This window comes from Schistocerca nitens, chromosome 2 (genome assembly GCF_023898315.1).
Source record: "Schistocerca nitens isolate TAMUIC-IGC-003100 chromosome 2, iqSchNite1.1, whole genome shotgun sequence".
Classification (NCBI taxonomy): Eukaryota; Metazoa; Arthropoda; class Insecta; order Orthoptera; family Acrididae; genus Schistocerca; species Schistocerca nitens.
Genome location: NC_064615.1, coordinates 887,919,680 through 887,933,062, shown reverse-complemented (window position 1 = coordinate 887,933,062; position 13,383 = coordinate 887,919,680). Strand labels below are relative to the sequence as shown.

Sequence of the window (13,383 nt, the reverse complement as noted above, 5' to 3'; positions counted from 1 at the left end):
ATAGATTATAGCCTATTTTAGCAAATTTAATCAATATTTGAAAATATAATATAGTTAAATAGATAAAAAAACCTGCTCACCAAGCAGCGGAAGGAGAAAACATATACAAAGGTTAAAGAAATGAGCAAGCTTTCAGAGCAGTGGCTAGTTCTTTTGGCAGAAGGGTTGAATGGGAAGGAAGAGGGAGGAAGGAAAAGGACTGGCGAGGTTTAGAAAATGGGGAGAGTTCAAAAAAGTCTGGGTCTTGGGAGACATACTGATAAGTCTCCTCTTTCCTCGGGCTCTGGGCAACTTTTCCGAACTCAGTCCCGAGACTGGTTTGATGCAGCTCTCCATGCTACTCTATCCTGTGCAAGCTTCTTCATCTCCCAGTACCTACTGCAACCTACATCCTTCTGAATCTGCTTAGTGTATTCATCTCTTGGTCTCCCTCTACGATTTTTACCCTCCACGCTGCCCTCCAATGCTAAATTTGTGATCCCTTGATGCCTCAAAACATGTCCTACCAACCGATCCCTTCTTCTAGTCAAGTTGTGCCACAAACTTCTCTTCTCCCCAATCCTATTCAGTACCTCCTCATTAGTTACGTGATCTACCCACCTTACCTTCAGCATTCTTCTGTAGCACCACATTTCGAAAGCTTCTATTCTCTTCTTGTCCAAACTGGTTATCGTGCATGTTTCACTTCCATACGTGGCTACACTCCATACAAATACTTTCAGAAGCGACTTCCTGACACTTTAATCTATACTCGATGTTAACAAATTTCTCTTCTTCAGAAACGATTTCCTTGCCATTGCCAGTCTACATTTTATATCCTCTCTACTTTGACCATCATCAGTTATTTTACTCCCTAAGTAGCAAAACTCCTTTACTACTTTAAGTGTCTCATTTCCTAATCTAATCCCCTCAGCATCACCCGACTTAATTCGACTACATTCCATTATCCTCGTTTTGCTTTTGTTGATGTTCATCTTATATCTTCCTTTCAAAACACTGTCCATTCCGTTCAACTGCTCTTCCAAGTCCTTTGCTGTTTCTGACAGAATTACAATGTCATCGGCGAACCTCAACGTTTTTACTTCTTCTCCATGAATTTTAATACCTACTCCGAATTTTTCTTTTGTTTCCTTTACTGCTTGCTCAATATACAGATTGAATAACATCGGGGAGAGGCTACAACCCTGTCTCACTCCTTTCCCAACCACTGTTTCCCTTTCATGCCCCTCGACTCTTATAACTGCCATCTGGTTCCTGTACAAATTGTAAATAGCCTTTCGCTCCCTGTATTTTACCTCTGCCACCTTCAGAATTTGAAAGAGAGTATTCCAGTTAACGTAGTCAAAAGCTTTCTCTAAGTCTACAAATTCTAGAAACGTAGGTTTGCCTTTTCTTAATCTTTCTTCTAAGATAAGTCGTAAGGTTAGTATTGCCTCACGTGTTCCAACATTTCTACGGAATCCAAACTGATCTTCCCCGAGGTCCGCTTCAACCAGTTTTTCCATTCGTCTGTAAAGAATTTACGTTAGTATTTTGCATCTGTGACTTATTAAACTGATAGTTCGGTAATTTTCACATCTGTCAACACCTGCTTTCTTTGGGATTGGAATTACTATATTCTTCTTGAAGTCTGTGGGTATTTTGCCTGTCTCATACATCTTGCTCACCAGATGGTAGAGTTTTGTCATGACTGGTTCTCCCAAGGCCATCAGTAGTTCTAATGGAATGTTGTCTACTCCCGGGGCCTTGTTTCGACTCAGGTCTTTCAGTGCTCTGTCAAATTCTTCACGCAGTATCGTATCTCCCATTTCATCTTCATCTACATCCTCTTCCATTTCCATAATATTGTCCTCAAGTACATCGCCCTTGTATAAACCCTCTATATACTCCTTCCACCTTTCTGCCTTCCCTTCTTTGCTTAGAACTGGGTTGAAATCTGAGCTCTTGATATTCACACAAGTGGTTCTCTTTTCTCCAAAGATCTTTTTAATTTTCCTATAGGCAGTATCTATCTTACCCCTAGTGAGACAAGCCTCTACATCCTTAAATTTGTCCTCTAGCCATCCCTGCTTAGCCATTTTGCACTTCCTGTCGATCTCATTTTTGAGACGTTTGTATTCCTTTTTGCCTGCTTCATTTACTGCATTTTTATATTTTCTCCTGTCATCAATTAAATTCAATATTTCTTCTGTTACCCAGGGATTTCCATTAGCCCTCGTCTTTTTACCTACTTGATCCTCTGCTGCCTTCACTACTTCATCCCTCAGAGCTACCCATTCTTCTTCTACTGTATTTCTTTCCCCCATTCCTGTCAATTGTTCCCTTATGCTCTCCCTGAAACTCTCTACAACCTCTGGTTCTTTCAGTTTATCCAGGTCCCATCTCCTTAAATTCCCACCTTTTTGCAGTTTCTTCAGTTTCAATCTGCAGTTCATAACCAATAGATTGTGGTCAGAATCCACATCTGCCCCTGGAAATGTCTTAAAATTTAAAACCTGGTTCCTAAATCTCTGTCTTACCATTATATAATCTATCTGATACCTTTTAGTTTCTCCAGGATTCTTCCATGTATACAACCTTCTTTTATGATTCTTGAACCAAGTGTTAGCTATGATTAAGTTATGCTCTGTGCAAAATTCTACAAGGCGGCTTCCTCTTTCATTTCTTCCCCCCAATCCATATTCACCTACTATGTTTCCTTCTCTCCCTTTTCCTACTGACGAATTCCAGTCACCCATGACTATTAAATTTTCGTCTCCCTTCACTACCTGAATAATTTCTTTTATCTCGTCATACATTTCATCTATTTCTTCATCATCTGCAGAGCTAGTTGGCATATAAACTTGTACTACTGTAGTAGGCATGGGCTTTGTGTCTATCTTGGCCACAATAATGCGTTCACTATGCTGTTTGTAGTAGCTAACCCGCACTCCTATTTTTTTATTCATTATTAAACCTACTCCTGCATTACCCCTATTTGATTTTGTATTTATAACCCTGTAATCACCTGACCAAAAGTCTTGTTCCTCCTGCCACCGAACTTCACTAATTCCCACTATATCTAACTTTAACCTATCCATTTCCCTTTTTAAATTTTCTAATCTACCTGCCCGATTAAGGGATCTGACATTCCACGCTCCGATCCGTAGAATGCCAATTTTCTTTCTCCTGATAATGACGTCCTTTTGAGTAGTCCCCGCCCGGAGATCCGAATGGGGGACTATTTTACCTCCGGAATATTTTACCCAAGAGGACGCCATCATCATTTAATCATGCAGTAAAGCTGCATGTCCTCGGGAAAAATTACGGCTGTAGTTTCCCCTTGCTTTCAGCCGTTCGCAGTACCAGCACAACAAGGCCGTTTTGGTTAATGTTACAAGGCCAGATCAGTCAATCATCCAGACTGTTGCCCCTGCAACTACTGAAAAGGCTGCTGCCCCTCTTCAGGAACCACATGTTTGTCTGGCATCTCAACAGATACCCCTCCGTTGTGGTTGCACCTACGGTACGGCCATCTGTATTGCTGAGGCACACAAGCCTCCCCACCAACGGCAAGGTCCATGGTTCATGGGGGGACAAATAAATTAATGAAAATAAAAATACTCCATTCCTGTAGAATCTTTAAAATTTTAACTGTCTGTGTTCCACAATGCATTACCTCCAAATTATAGCACTGTTCTGTTTCTGCTACCACGTTTAGGAAACAAAGTTTCATGACAATCTTCAGACTTCATGTAACTTAATCACTCTTTATTGATCATCTTCAAGATTTAATTCTGTTACGTAGCACAGATAGCTCTTTTAGCTATTTTTTAGTTTATTGTAATTGGTTAGTGTAGTGAATGTATCACTTGTTGTGTGACTTAGCCCTCATTTTAACATTTTTCTGTATCAGCTTCTTTCATTCGTTCGTTTTCTCCTCAACCCTTTCGCTGTTACATGCGTGCTCTTTGCATTCCTTGCTGAGAGTAGCTTGTTATAGCTGTACTGTTACCAAATGCCACTACCGGTGCTGGGAGATGGTGTGCCGACCGCTGTGAAACACTTACCATCCAATTTTAAGAGAACTGTTAGGTTAAAAAATTAGAATTTTGCGTGTCTTACAGTCTGCTATCTTTGCTCGATAAGTGACTGAATTTCTTTTCATTATTCATCATAGTTACTGCGCTGCATGATGTTAAGTAAAAAAAGTAAAACATTGTGCAAAGTTTTAAAGAGTTTGCAGAGGTAAACATGTATTTTTACATATGGTTGTTTTTAGCTCATACATTGCAGTGTTTGAAATGTATATAAGATACCAAAATTTTATTGAAAATTGAGAGCAGAATTATATCTCATTTCATTCTTGAGATCGTGATTTTTACATCCAACAGATTGTTGCGCGATGTGACCATTGCTGTCCTTGCACATCACAAATCATGTGGCCATATTTCATAAACAGTTCAAGATATATTGTTGTTGTTGTTGTTGTTGTTGTTGTTGTTGTGGTCTTCAGTCCTGAGACTGGTTTGATGCAGCTCTCCATGCTACCCTATCCTATGCAAGCTTCTTCATCTCCCAGTACTTACTGCAACCTACATCCTTCTGAATCTGATTAGTGTATTCATCTCTTGGTCTCCCTCTACGATTTTTACCCTCCACACTGCCCTCCAATGCTAAATTTGTGATCCTTTGGTGCCTCAGAACATGTCCTACCAACTGGTCCCTTCTTCTTGTCAAGTTGTGCCACAAACTCCTCTTCTCCCCAATTCTATTCAATACCTCCTCATTAGTTATGTGATCTACCCATCTAATCTTCAGAATTCTTCTGTAGCACCACATTTCGAAAGCTTCTATTCTCTTCTTATCCAAACTATTTATCGTCCATGTTTCACTTCCATACATGGCTATACTCCATACAAATACTTTCAGTAACGACTTCCTGACACTTAAATCTATACTCGATGTTAACAAATTTCTCTTCTTCAGAAATGCTTTCCTTGCCATTGCCAGTATACATTTTATATCCTCTCTACTTCGACCATCATCAGTTATTTTGCTCCCCAAATAGCAAAACTCCTTTACTACTTTAAGTGTCTCATTTCCTAATCTAATTCCCTCAGCATCACCCGACTTAATTTGACTACATTCCATTATCCTCGTTTTGCTTTTGTTGACGTTCATCCTTTATCCTCCCTTCAAGACACTGTCCATTCCATTCAACTGCTCTTCCAAGTCCTTTGCTGTCTCTGACAGAATTACAATGTCATCGGCGAACCTCAACGTTTTTATTTCTTCTCCATGGATTTTAATACCTACTCCGAATTTTCTTTTGTTTCCTTTACTGCTTGCTCAATATACAGATTGAATAACATCGGGGAGAGGCTACAACCCTGACTGACTCCCTTACCGACCGCTGCTTCCCTTTCATGCCCCTCAACTCTTATAACTGCTATCTGGTTTCTGTACAAATTGTAAATATATATAAAGAAGAGTTTTTTTTAGAAATGATAGGGCACAAAGAGGTACGGTTATTGTACGATAAATACCCATAACTTTTTTACTGACTGAGGTATGGAAGTAACTTGCCCACAGCAGTGAGAAGTCTATGGAATGAGATATGTAAACACGCCAGTAGAACTTCTGGAAAACCCAGGGGCTACATTGAAACACATCCTCAGCACTGGGAAGTGGCAGAGGATGATGAGTTAACTCATCCACAGCAGTTAAAGTGTTCTTGTAAGCTGGATATTAAAAACTAACTCTTCCATTATTAGTCCAGTAAAAATTCTTTCATCTAGTGTTAACAATAATTTATTTAGGTTTTGAAGTCACCATTTGTCAGTCTGTGATATTTTAAACATGAATTTCTTTATTACTTTTTTCATTGTTCCTTGTATATTTTTTCATTGGTGTAGGAGATAATTGCATGGAGGGCAATTTTAAGTACTATTTGTTTGTGCAAGATGAATAATTGGCATCTTTGCATTAAAGACACTGTGCACATAAGTGAGTTCTGTTGAAGTGGGCTCACAGTAACTTCCTTTGGCTACTAATGCATTGTAGTGACATTGTGGTTTTCAGAAAAGGTATCTATGTACACGCAACTGAAGTGACAAGTTAATTACAGATATCATAAATTCTGGTCATTTCAACCATTGTTAAATATGTCATAGAAGATGCAATTCGAGTATGTACTTCATACAGTAGTAGTTTAGAATGTTGGTAATACTGATGCACTTGTAATTCTGGCTACCCATAAATTTGCGTTTATCAAAGTCAATTTTAAAAAAATAAGTAAATAAATAAACAAAAATTAGGGAATGTGATCATTCGCCTGTGTATGTGTGGTGCATATACTCACTTTTGCTGTTATTTTTCCAGTTTAACACCACACTCTCCTACATATAACCACCAACGTACTAATATGCTGGTTATGTGTATTTGGGTAATTGTGTGTTATGTTTGGGAGAGAATGTACTCTAACTAGAAAAAGAGGAGTAGCTGCTAAACTAGTAAAGCCTTTCTACTGTTACGTTGATCATAACTTACTTATTTCACAGGTAGTAAGCTGAACTGGTATTCCATATAAGATTACTTCACAAGGGAGATGCTTAGGCTGAGGGCAGGGGGGTTGAATCCCATTGATGCAAGCCATACATTTTCGCCTACAATGTAAGATAACACATGATGGACAAAGCTAGGAGACAGAAGAAGCAGACTAGCATAGGCAAAGAGAGGATTCCCTGTCAGAAGAATTCTACTAGTATCAAATGTAGACTTTAATTTGAAAAAAGAACTCTGAAAGTTAAGGTCCTGGAGAACAGCATTGCATGGAAATTAATCATGGACTGTGAAAAAGCTAGAAAAGATATGTTTTATATTCTCTTTTGTGGTTTCAGGTTGTAGCTTTCAAAGAAAAGGAAAATTGCCCCTGTGAAATTGATTGTTCTTTCTACCTTGCTGTTGTGAAACATGCATCAATTGAGGATGATCCCCATGATGATACCATTGAGACTGAGCTCCCTAAGATGTACCTGAAAGTTCTTACCCTTATTGAATTCGATACCTTTGTGATAACTCATGGACCTTTTACAAGTGTTGACGGTAAGTAGAAAATACATTCTTAGTAATGCCTTTATGTTAAATAGCTGTGACTACTGTATATCCTGAAAGTCATCTCAAGAGCTCATTAATGTAATTCCTGTATCTCATATCTTTAATCTTTGTTGTTTAAATTCCATATGTGATGTTGATTCTGTATTTCTTAATTTCTGTGTTCTAAGGATTAAATTTAAATGAATTCTCTTAATGTGTAATTTTTAGCAATGCAGTAGACAAGTGTTTTGTGTTGTTACAGATCAGAGTGAGAAAAAACGGAAAGCACAGAGTGGAAGAAATGAAACAACTCCTCGACGACCAAAACACCCTGCATATTTCATACCTGAACTTGCACATGTGGTAGCATTATGCGATGAGAGAATTCCATTTGTCACACTTGCACAGGAGGTAAAAATGAATGTTCTCTCTCTCTCTCTCTCTCTCTCTCTCTCTCTCTCTCTCTCTGTCATCTGCCTCTCTGCCTCCTCTCCCTCTCCCTCTCCCCCTCCCCCTACCTTCCCCCTCTCCCTCCCCCTTTACTTTATTCTGTTGATAATCATTTGATGTTCTGGTTTATTTTGTTTACTGTGGATCTTTTGAAACTAGTTTTATTTTGTCTAGTTTTTTGTGGAAATGTGAAAGTCTATTTCCTAAATTGGTTATTGTTTATGTTGAGTATCAAAATAAGCATCTGAGAAGAATGCATGAAATCAATATGATAAGTGCTGTAACAGTGTCAGACACACTAATTACTATCACAGATTGGTGAATTTGAGTTAGTGACGGCATAATGGCATGTGCACAATACACATAATACCATGTGTGCTGCAAAATTCTGTTGTAGTCGTACAGTATGCGTCATATTAGGATTTGTCTGCAATTACCAAACAAAGAGTAAACTGTGGCAGATTGTTGCTTAAGCATATCTTTCTCATGTTTCATCAGTTTCCACTTCAGCAACTCTTATATTACATGATTCAGATGCATTTTGTTTGAATTGTGGTTCCATAGCTGAAACCACTCCAGAAAAATGAAGCCCTTGCACTGTTTTTTGAGACAGCTATCATTATGCCAGAGACACAAAATATAAAGATATGAAATCGTGGAACAGGAAAAAATGTGGATAAGAAAAGACAGTGGTATCTGTGATCATTTCAGGTTTACAGGTATCTTTGATGTTAAATGTACACAATGTTGGACCAGAAACTCTTTCTAGAATCTTCAGGTGCTACAAGACAATTGTTTAATGATAAACTGACATAACTTCGACCAAATATCTCAGATTTAATCCATGGAAACTTTTACAGGACTTCCTCAGATGCTTTAAGTTTTTCATGAGGTTCTCTTCACATGTGTGACTTCCTTTGGAATCTGACGAGCTGTTTTTCACCCATTACTTATCATCTTTTTGTGAGAGGCATTTAATAAAAATAAGAAGCATCCTGAAATAAAAAGTGCTTGTTAAGAAGCTTATTCTGGCCACAACTAAAGCCCTTGTGATTAAAGGGTTCCGTCAAATATGTGCATGAAAGAGAGATCTGAACAGTGTTAAAAGTGGACCGGCCTTTGTAGCCTAATTGTTAAGAAACTCTTTTCTGAACGTTGAAATATACATGCATTTTGCAACCCAATGAATCTAAAATTGGTGAATCTCTCCTTGCACCCTTTCCACAGAGATTCAGAAAAGGGTCACAATAGCACAAAAGTTAAATTTGAGTCTGTATTATGCTGTGATCTTTGTAATTAAAGAGGCAGCCACAATTCTGTTGTCAGATGATATTAATTACAATTGTACATTCCATTAAATAAGGTGTAGAATCTATGCACCTCAGTAATGCACTATTTGTACTTATGTACAAGTTCATATATAAGATTAAGCTAGCCAACAATGCGACACAGAAAATTCCAGCAATTTACTTTAAAATTCCGCCATAACAGAAGTCTTTCAGACTCTAAAAGATTTTTGGTGAAAATGTTGGACACATGTAAAACGGTGGACAATAAGGAACATACAAAAGTTATATGTAGTTTACGCGATGGAAAAATGTGAGGTGCTCCCACACAGTGCTTGACACTCAGCTGTTTAAAATTTAAGTTAAATCTCACTTGTTACAGGCTATCTATGTATCTTTGAGTCTGTAAAATTTTATATTAGTTACTCTTGTTACTTTGCTGTCTTTCTACTATTTGTTAATTACATTAACATGATAAGAAACTACACTGTTCAATATAACCATAAAATCTTTCTCAGCAGACTTATTGTTTTAAATATTTTTAGTTTACTTGTCACGTTAATTAACACGAATACACTGAGAATGTTTAAAACAACTTTCTCCAAGGTTTTGTACATGACCACAATGAAAAACGCTTTCAAATAATATTGAAAAGAGATGTCAAGAAAACTAAAACATTTTAACAAATTTACACAGGTTGTTAATGAGACTTGCTTATTTTTTATACTATTTTCAGCTTTCCCGCAGAGAAATAGCACATCAGGGGCTTCAGGTGGAAGCAAATGCTACAGCCCTTGTACTGCGTTTAGTGCAGCTACCTCCTCCAATTGGCCCTACTGTCCATCCTTCATCATGGCAGGCTCTTCTCAAAAGGCTGCTTTCAGTAGCCATTCGTGTACAGGGTAAAGCCACGAAGAGCTGGATGGCTGAATTTGTGTTCTATGGAAGTCCTCTTGCTAGCTTGCATCCAAAGGAACAAGGTAACTGTAGCCTTAACAAGTTTTCAGAATTTCTTGAACTGGTAGTACAGACAAAGTTTAAGTTCTTCTCTGTCACCCTGTATTTTGTATTCAGGTAAGTCTGAAACATAATTAAGTGTAATCAGAACCTCATTTCAAATGGCATTTTATGTTTTTGTGGGGTTTTTGTCATAGTGAAGCCATTAAATATTTTCAGTAGTGTGGGTCATTCATACATACAGCTGTACGCACTGATTGTATCTGTTTTTCACGTAATTCTTTTCCAAACCTGCCCTTCACATTATAAAATATCTTTTACACAATGTGTTTTGATACCAATGCTACCAATCTTCAGGGACAGTGTAGCAGAGCAACAGCTCCATTTCAAGACAAGGAGTGTGAGTTTCTAAAATGGTACTTAAAAAGTTTTAATCCCTGTTTTGGTACTGCTACAAAGATGGCATTATTTACATTTTGAATAAATATGCAGGTGGCTGTCATAAGACAGAGTGGCTAATATCTCAACAAGTGTTGTTTCCTGGAATTTTCTGTAGGCCTTTGTTTTTCTTCATTTGATCAGTACTATCTGCTGCATGAATAAATACCCTCGATAAATTCGTACAGAAAAAAGTTTGCCTACTCTCTGGATATATCGTGGGAGTTAAATGATTTTTCAATAGTAGAGTTTAAAAAAATATATTTATTTTAAATATTTCCTTTATTTCATGTCAGATAACTACATTTAAGTTCTTCAGAACACAATTTTTACTGTAATGCAAGCCTTTTAAATCCAGTTTTGTGAGGGCATTTGTTCTTTTTCTCCCCCATAGGTTTGAGGAGACCAGTATATTTCCAATATGACATGGGAACAGCAGACGCAGTTCGGCAGACCGTTGATTCTCTGCTTAATGATTGGGCTCAGATAGTGCATTTATATTCTGTTGTTGAAGACCTTGCAGAATATTTTCGTATTGGTGAGTGACGCAATGGAGTCCTGAGTCCATTATTTTGTATATGTTTGTCTTATTTCTCGTATAAAGTATTTAAACAACCTTTGATTATTTTCCTTGAGTTTATACTAAAATAGACTAATATTCTGTTTATGTGTGTGCCATGTTGTCGACATGCCAATGCAGATATTTTCATTTTCAACAATGAGAGCCATGTTTGTACAGTGTAATCCTGCTATTACGTTCCCGGAATTAACATTTTTCCACCGTTCATGACATTTTTTTATTGCTCCCATCAAATTTCCTATGTCCACAATGTTAATTCGTACTCGATTTTGTGTCTGCATATTTATGATTTTTCCATGATTTACGCTTTATACAAAAACTTTTGTGGAGAAGAAAACCGAGAAGTTATGCTGGAATCACACTGGCTGTCAAGTAGTGATTGCAGACATTAGGTGGTTAAGTTTCATGAAACCAGGGCACTCAGCTCAGCAGATTTGGAGCAGTAAACGTGTAAAAGTTGGAACAATTCATGCCTTATCTCCTGTCGTTGCCAAGCTCTACTTGGCATGGCGGCTGATGGGAGTTCCTAGCACCCTGTTTATTACAGGGTGCTCCCAAAACCAGATTTCGTAAACAGATTTCCCAATACCGCTTCTGCTTGTCAAGGTTCATTGAATAAAGATATGGTGAGCAGTCACAACTATTCCAAACTGTCTCTATTGCGCATGTGCAATTTCGTGATTGTTGTCACACCCTTGTCCGAATCATATTTAGTGTGTTTTGTCGTTTGGCCACTTGTAGCGCTAGTTGAATCCTTCACGCACTCTGCGTTGCTCATATGTTTTTGGTTTAAATACAGCACCAAATACTTTTTTTTTTTATGCTGTGCAAAGCCTGTTTCGAGAATTTATTTTCTTTGTCAGGTGCAGTATTTACGTATGTATTTTTTGTGATGTTACACAAACAAACCATGTAAGTGATAGTTTGTGTGAATGTTGGGTTGATCTACATAACTGAGGAGGCACAGTACCTGATAACCTCAAAAAGACAAATACAGTGCAAGAGACACAGAACAACACAGATGCAAATCACACAGTTGCAAACACCACGAAATGCCTTGAGCTAAGCATGAAAAAATATGTAACTGGTGCTGTGTTTTATTATTTAAATAACAAATGACAGCTTCAGGCTTGCTAGAAACATCGATTATGATGTATGAAATTGAGTAAAACGTTTCTACCTCCCAGAAAGTTATCAGTTCCCATTACATCAGCAGCTATTAGAAAATAAACCTTTATTAGATAATAAACAGCCCCCTGGCAAGTATTTTGATGCTGATTATGTACATATACATAAAGTGCGATAATGCAAGGGGGTATCCCATTCATAACTTTTACAGCTTCAGATGTTATTTCCCTCATTTTACTTTTTCGCTCATTTTATACCTTTTTTTTTTTTTTAAGTAGAAACAGCATCATGTGTTAATAACTTGTGTGTATTTAAATATTAATAACATCCCCTTATGTCACTTATGTTAGGAGAAACAGATATAAAGATTACTCAATGTTGAATTATTCATATTGTGGGACATGCACTTTGATAATGTGGAATAAGACCATATGAAATTGCAGTTCCCACAGATTTTAATTCATATACTCATAGAGACTCATGCTCTCTGAGAGCTATTAGTATTGTGGCATATTTTATAGCAGTATGCAAACTGTACACCTTTCTCCAAAGTTCTCGCTGCCTTACTTTCTTATTGAGATCAAGGAAGGAAAAATTAAGAAACAAAAATTCTGCTAGAATGAGGCAGATGTACAAGAATTATTATCCAAAATCTTGAATGAAGAGAGAACTTGTAAATAAAAGAAACTCAAGTATGAAGTGAATTCATTTATAAATATGTAGAAATTATAAATGCTATACTGAAGAGAACCTATTTGAATAACCCAAAGTACAAATAATATGCCCGAAAAAAATGCCTGTTTCAGCACTTCATTATTGAGAAGATACAAGAGGATGAATTTGGAAACAATTAAGTAAATATGGGGGATTAAAAAAACTGGAAAGAAAAGAAATTGCCAGAGATGAGGATAAAAAAGATGTAAAGATAAAGCAACAAAATTCTGAACAGAATATAGAAATAAAGGTGAAAGCAGAATAGATTCAAAGGACTAATAAGGGGGGAAAAAACCTCCTTGGCCTTAATAGAGGATCTGGTTTAATAGTGAGTTTCAGTGTTCGAACACCAACTAATACTATTGAATAGCATGGATGTTAACAGTGCTTTGGCAGGCATACGTGCTCGTGTCACATTTGTGTTAGACTAAATGTATGTGGCAATGCCCCATGTTTAATATTAAGGGCAGTCTGATTAGTGTAAGTTGTGGCACAGGAGGCAATCTGGTGTAGCACAATGAAAGTGAGACACTACAGTGCACTATTAGGACTGTAAGTATTGGAACTGTTGTTCTTGCCTCCTTTCAACACGAGAACCACCTCATTCAGCTACATATGACAATGTGGCTTGTACCCTCATCTGCGCCAGATGAGACCTACACCTTTGAAAAGTCTTTGTGTGAGTGAAAATAAATTTGTATTGTGATTTAGATTCCACATTATAGCATTTTATCTGTATACATAACTCATTAT

General features: G+C 37.3%; 1 protein-coding gene across 1 annotated transcript in view; it reads left to right on the top strand.

The window, feature by feature from the left end:
- Nucleotides 1-13,383, top strand: part of LOC126237196 (mediator of RNA polymerase II transcription subunit 14) — a 171,231-nt gene that overhangs the window by 87,673 nt on the left and 70,175 nt on the right. The window contains exons 13-16 of the mRNA XM_049947075.1: nucleotides 6,882-7,086; nucleotides 7,340-7,488; nucleotides 9,550-9,793; nucleotides 10,603-10,746. Of these exons, the coding sequence (XP_049803032.1) occupies nucleotides 6,882-7,086; nucleotides 7,340-7,488; nucleotides 9,550-9,793; nucleotides 10,603-10,746 (742 nt within the window). The remainder of the gene's footprint in view (nucleotides 1-6,881; nucleotides 7,087-7,339; nucleotides 7,489-9,549; nucleotides 9,794-10,602; nucleotides 10,747-13,383) is intronic.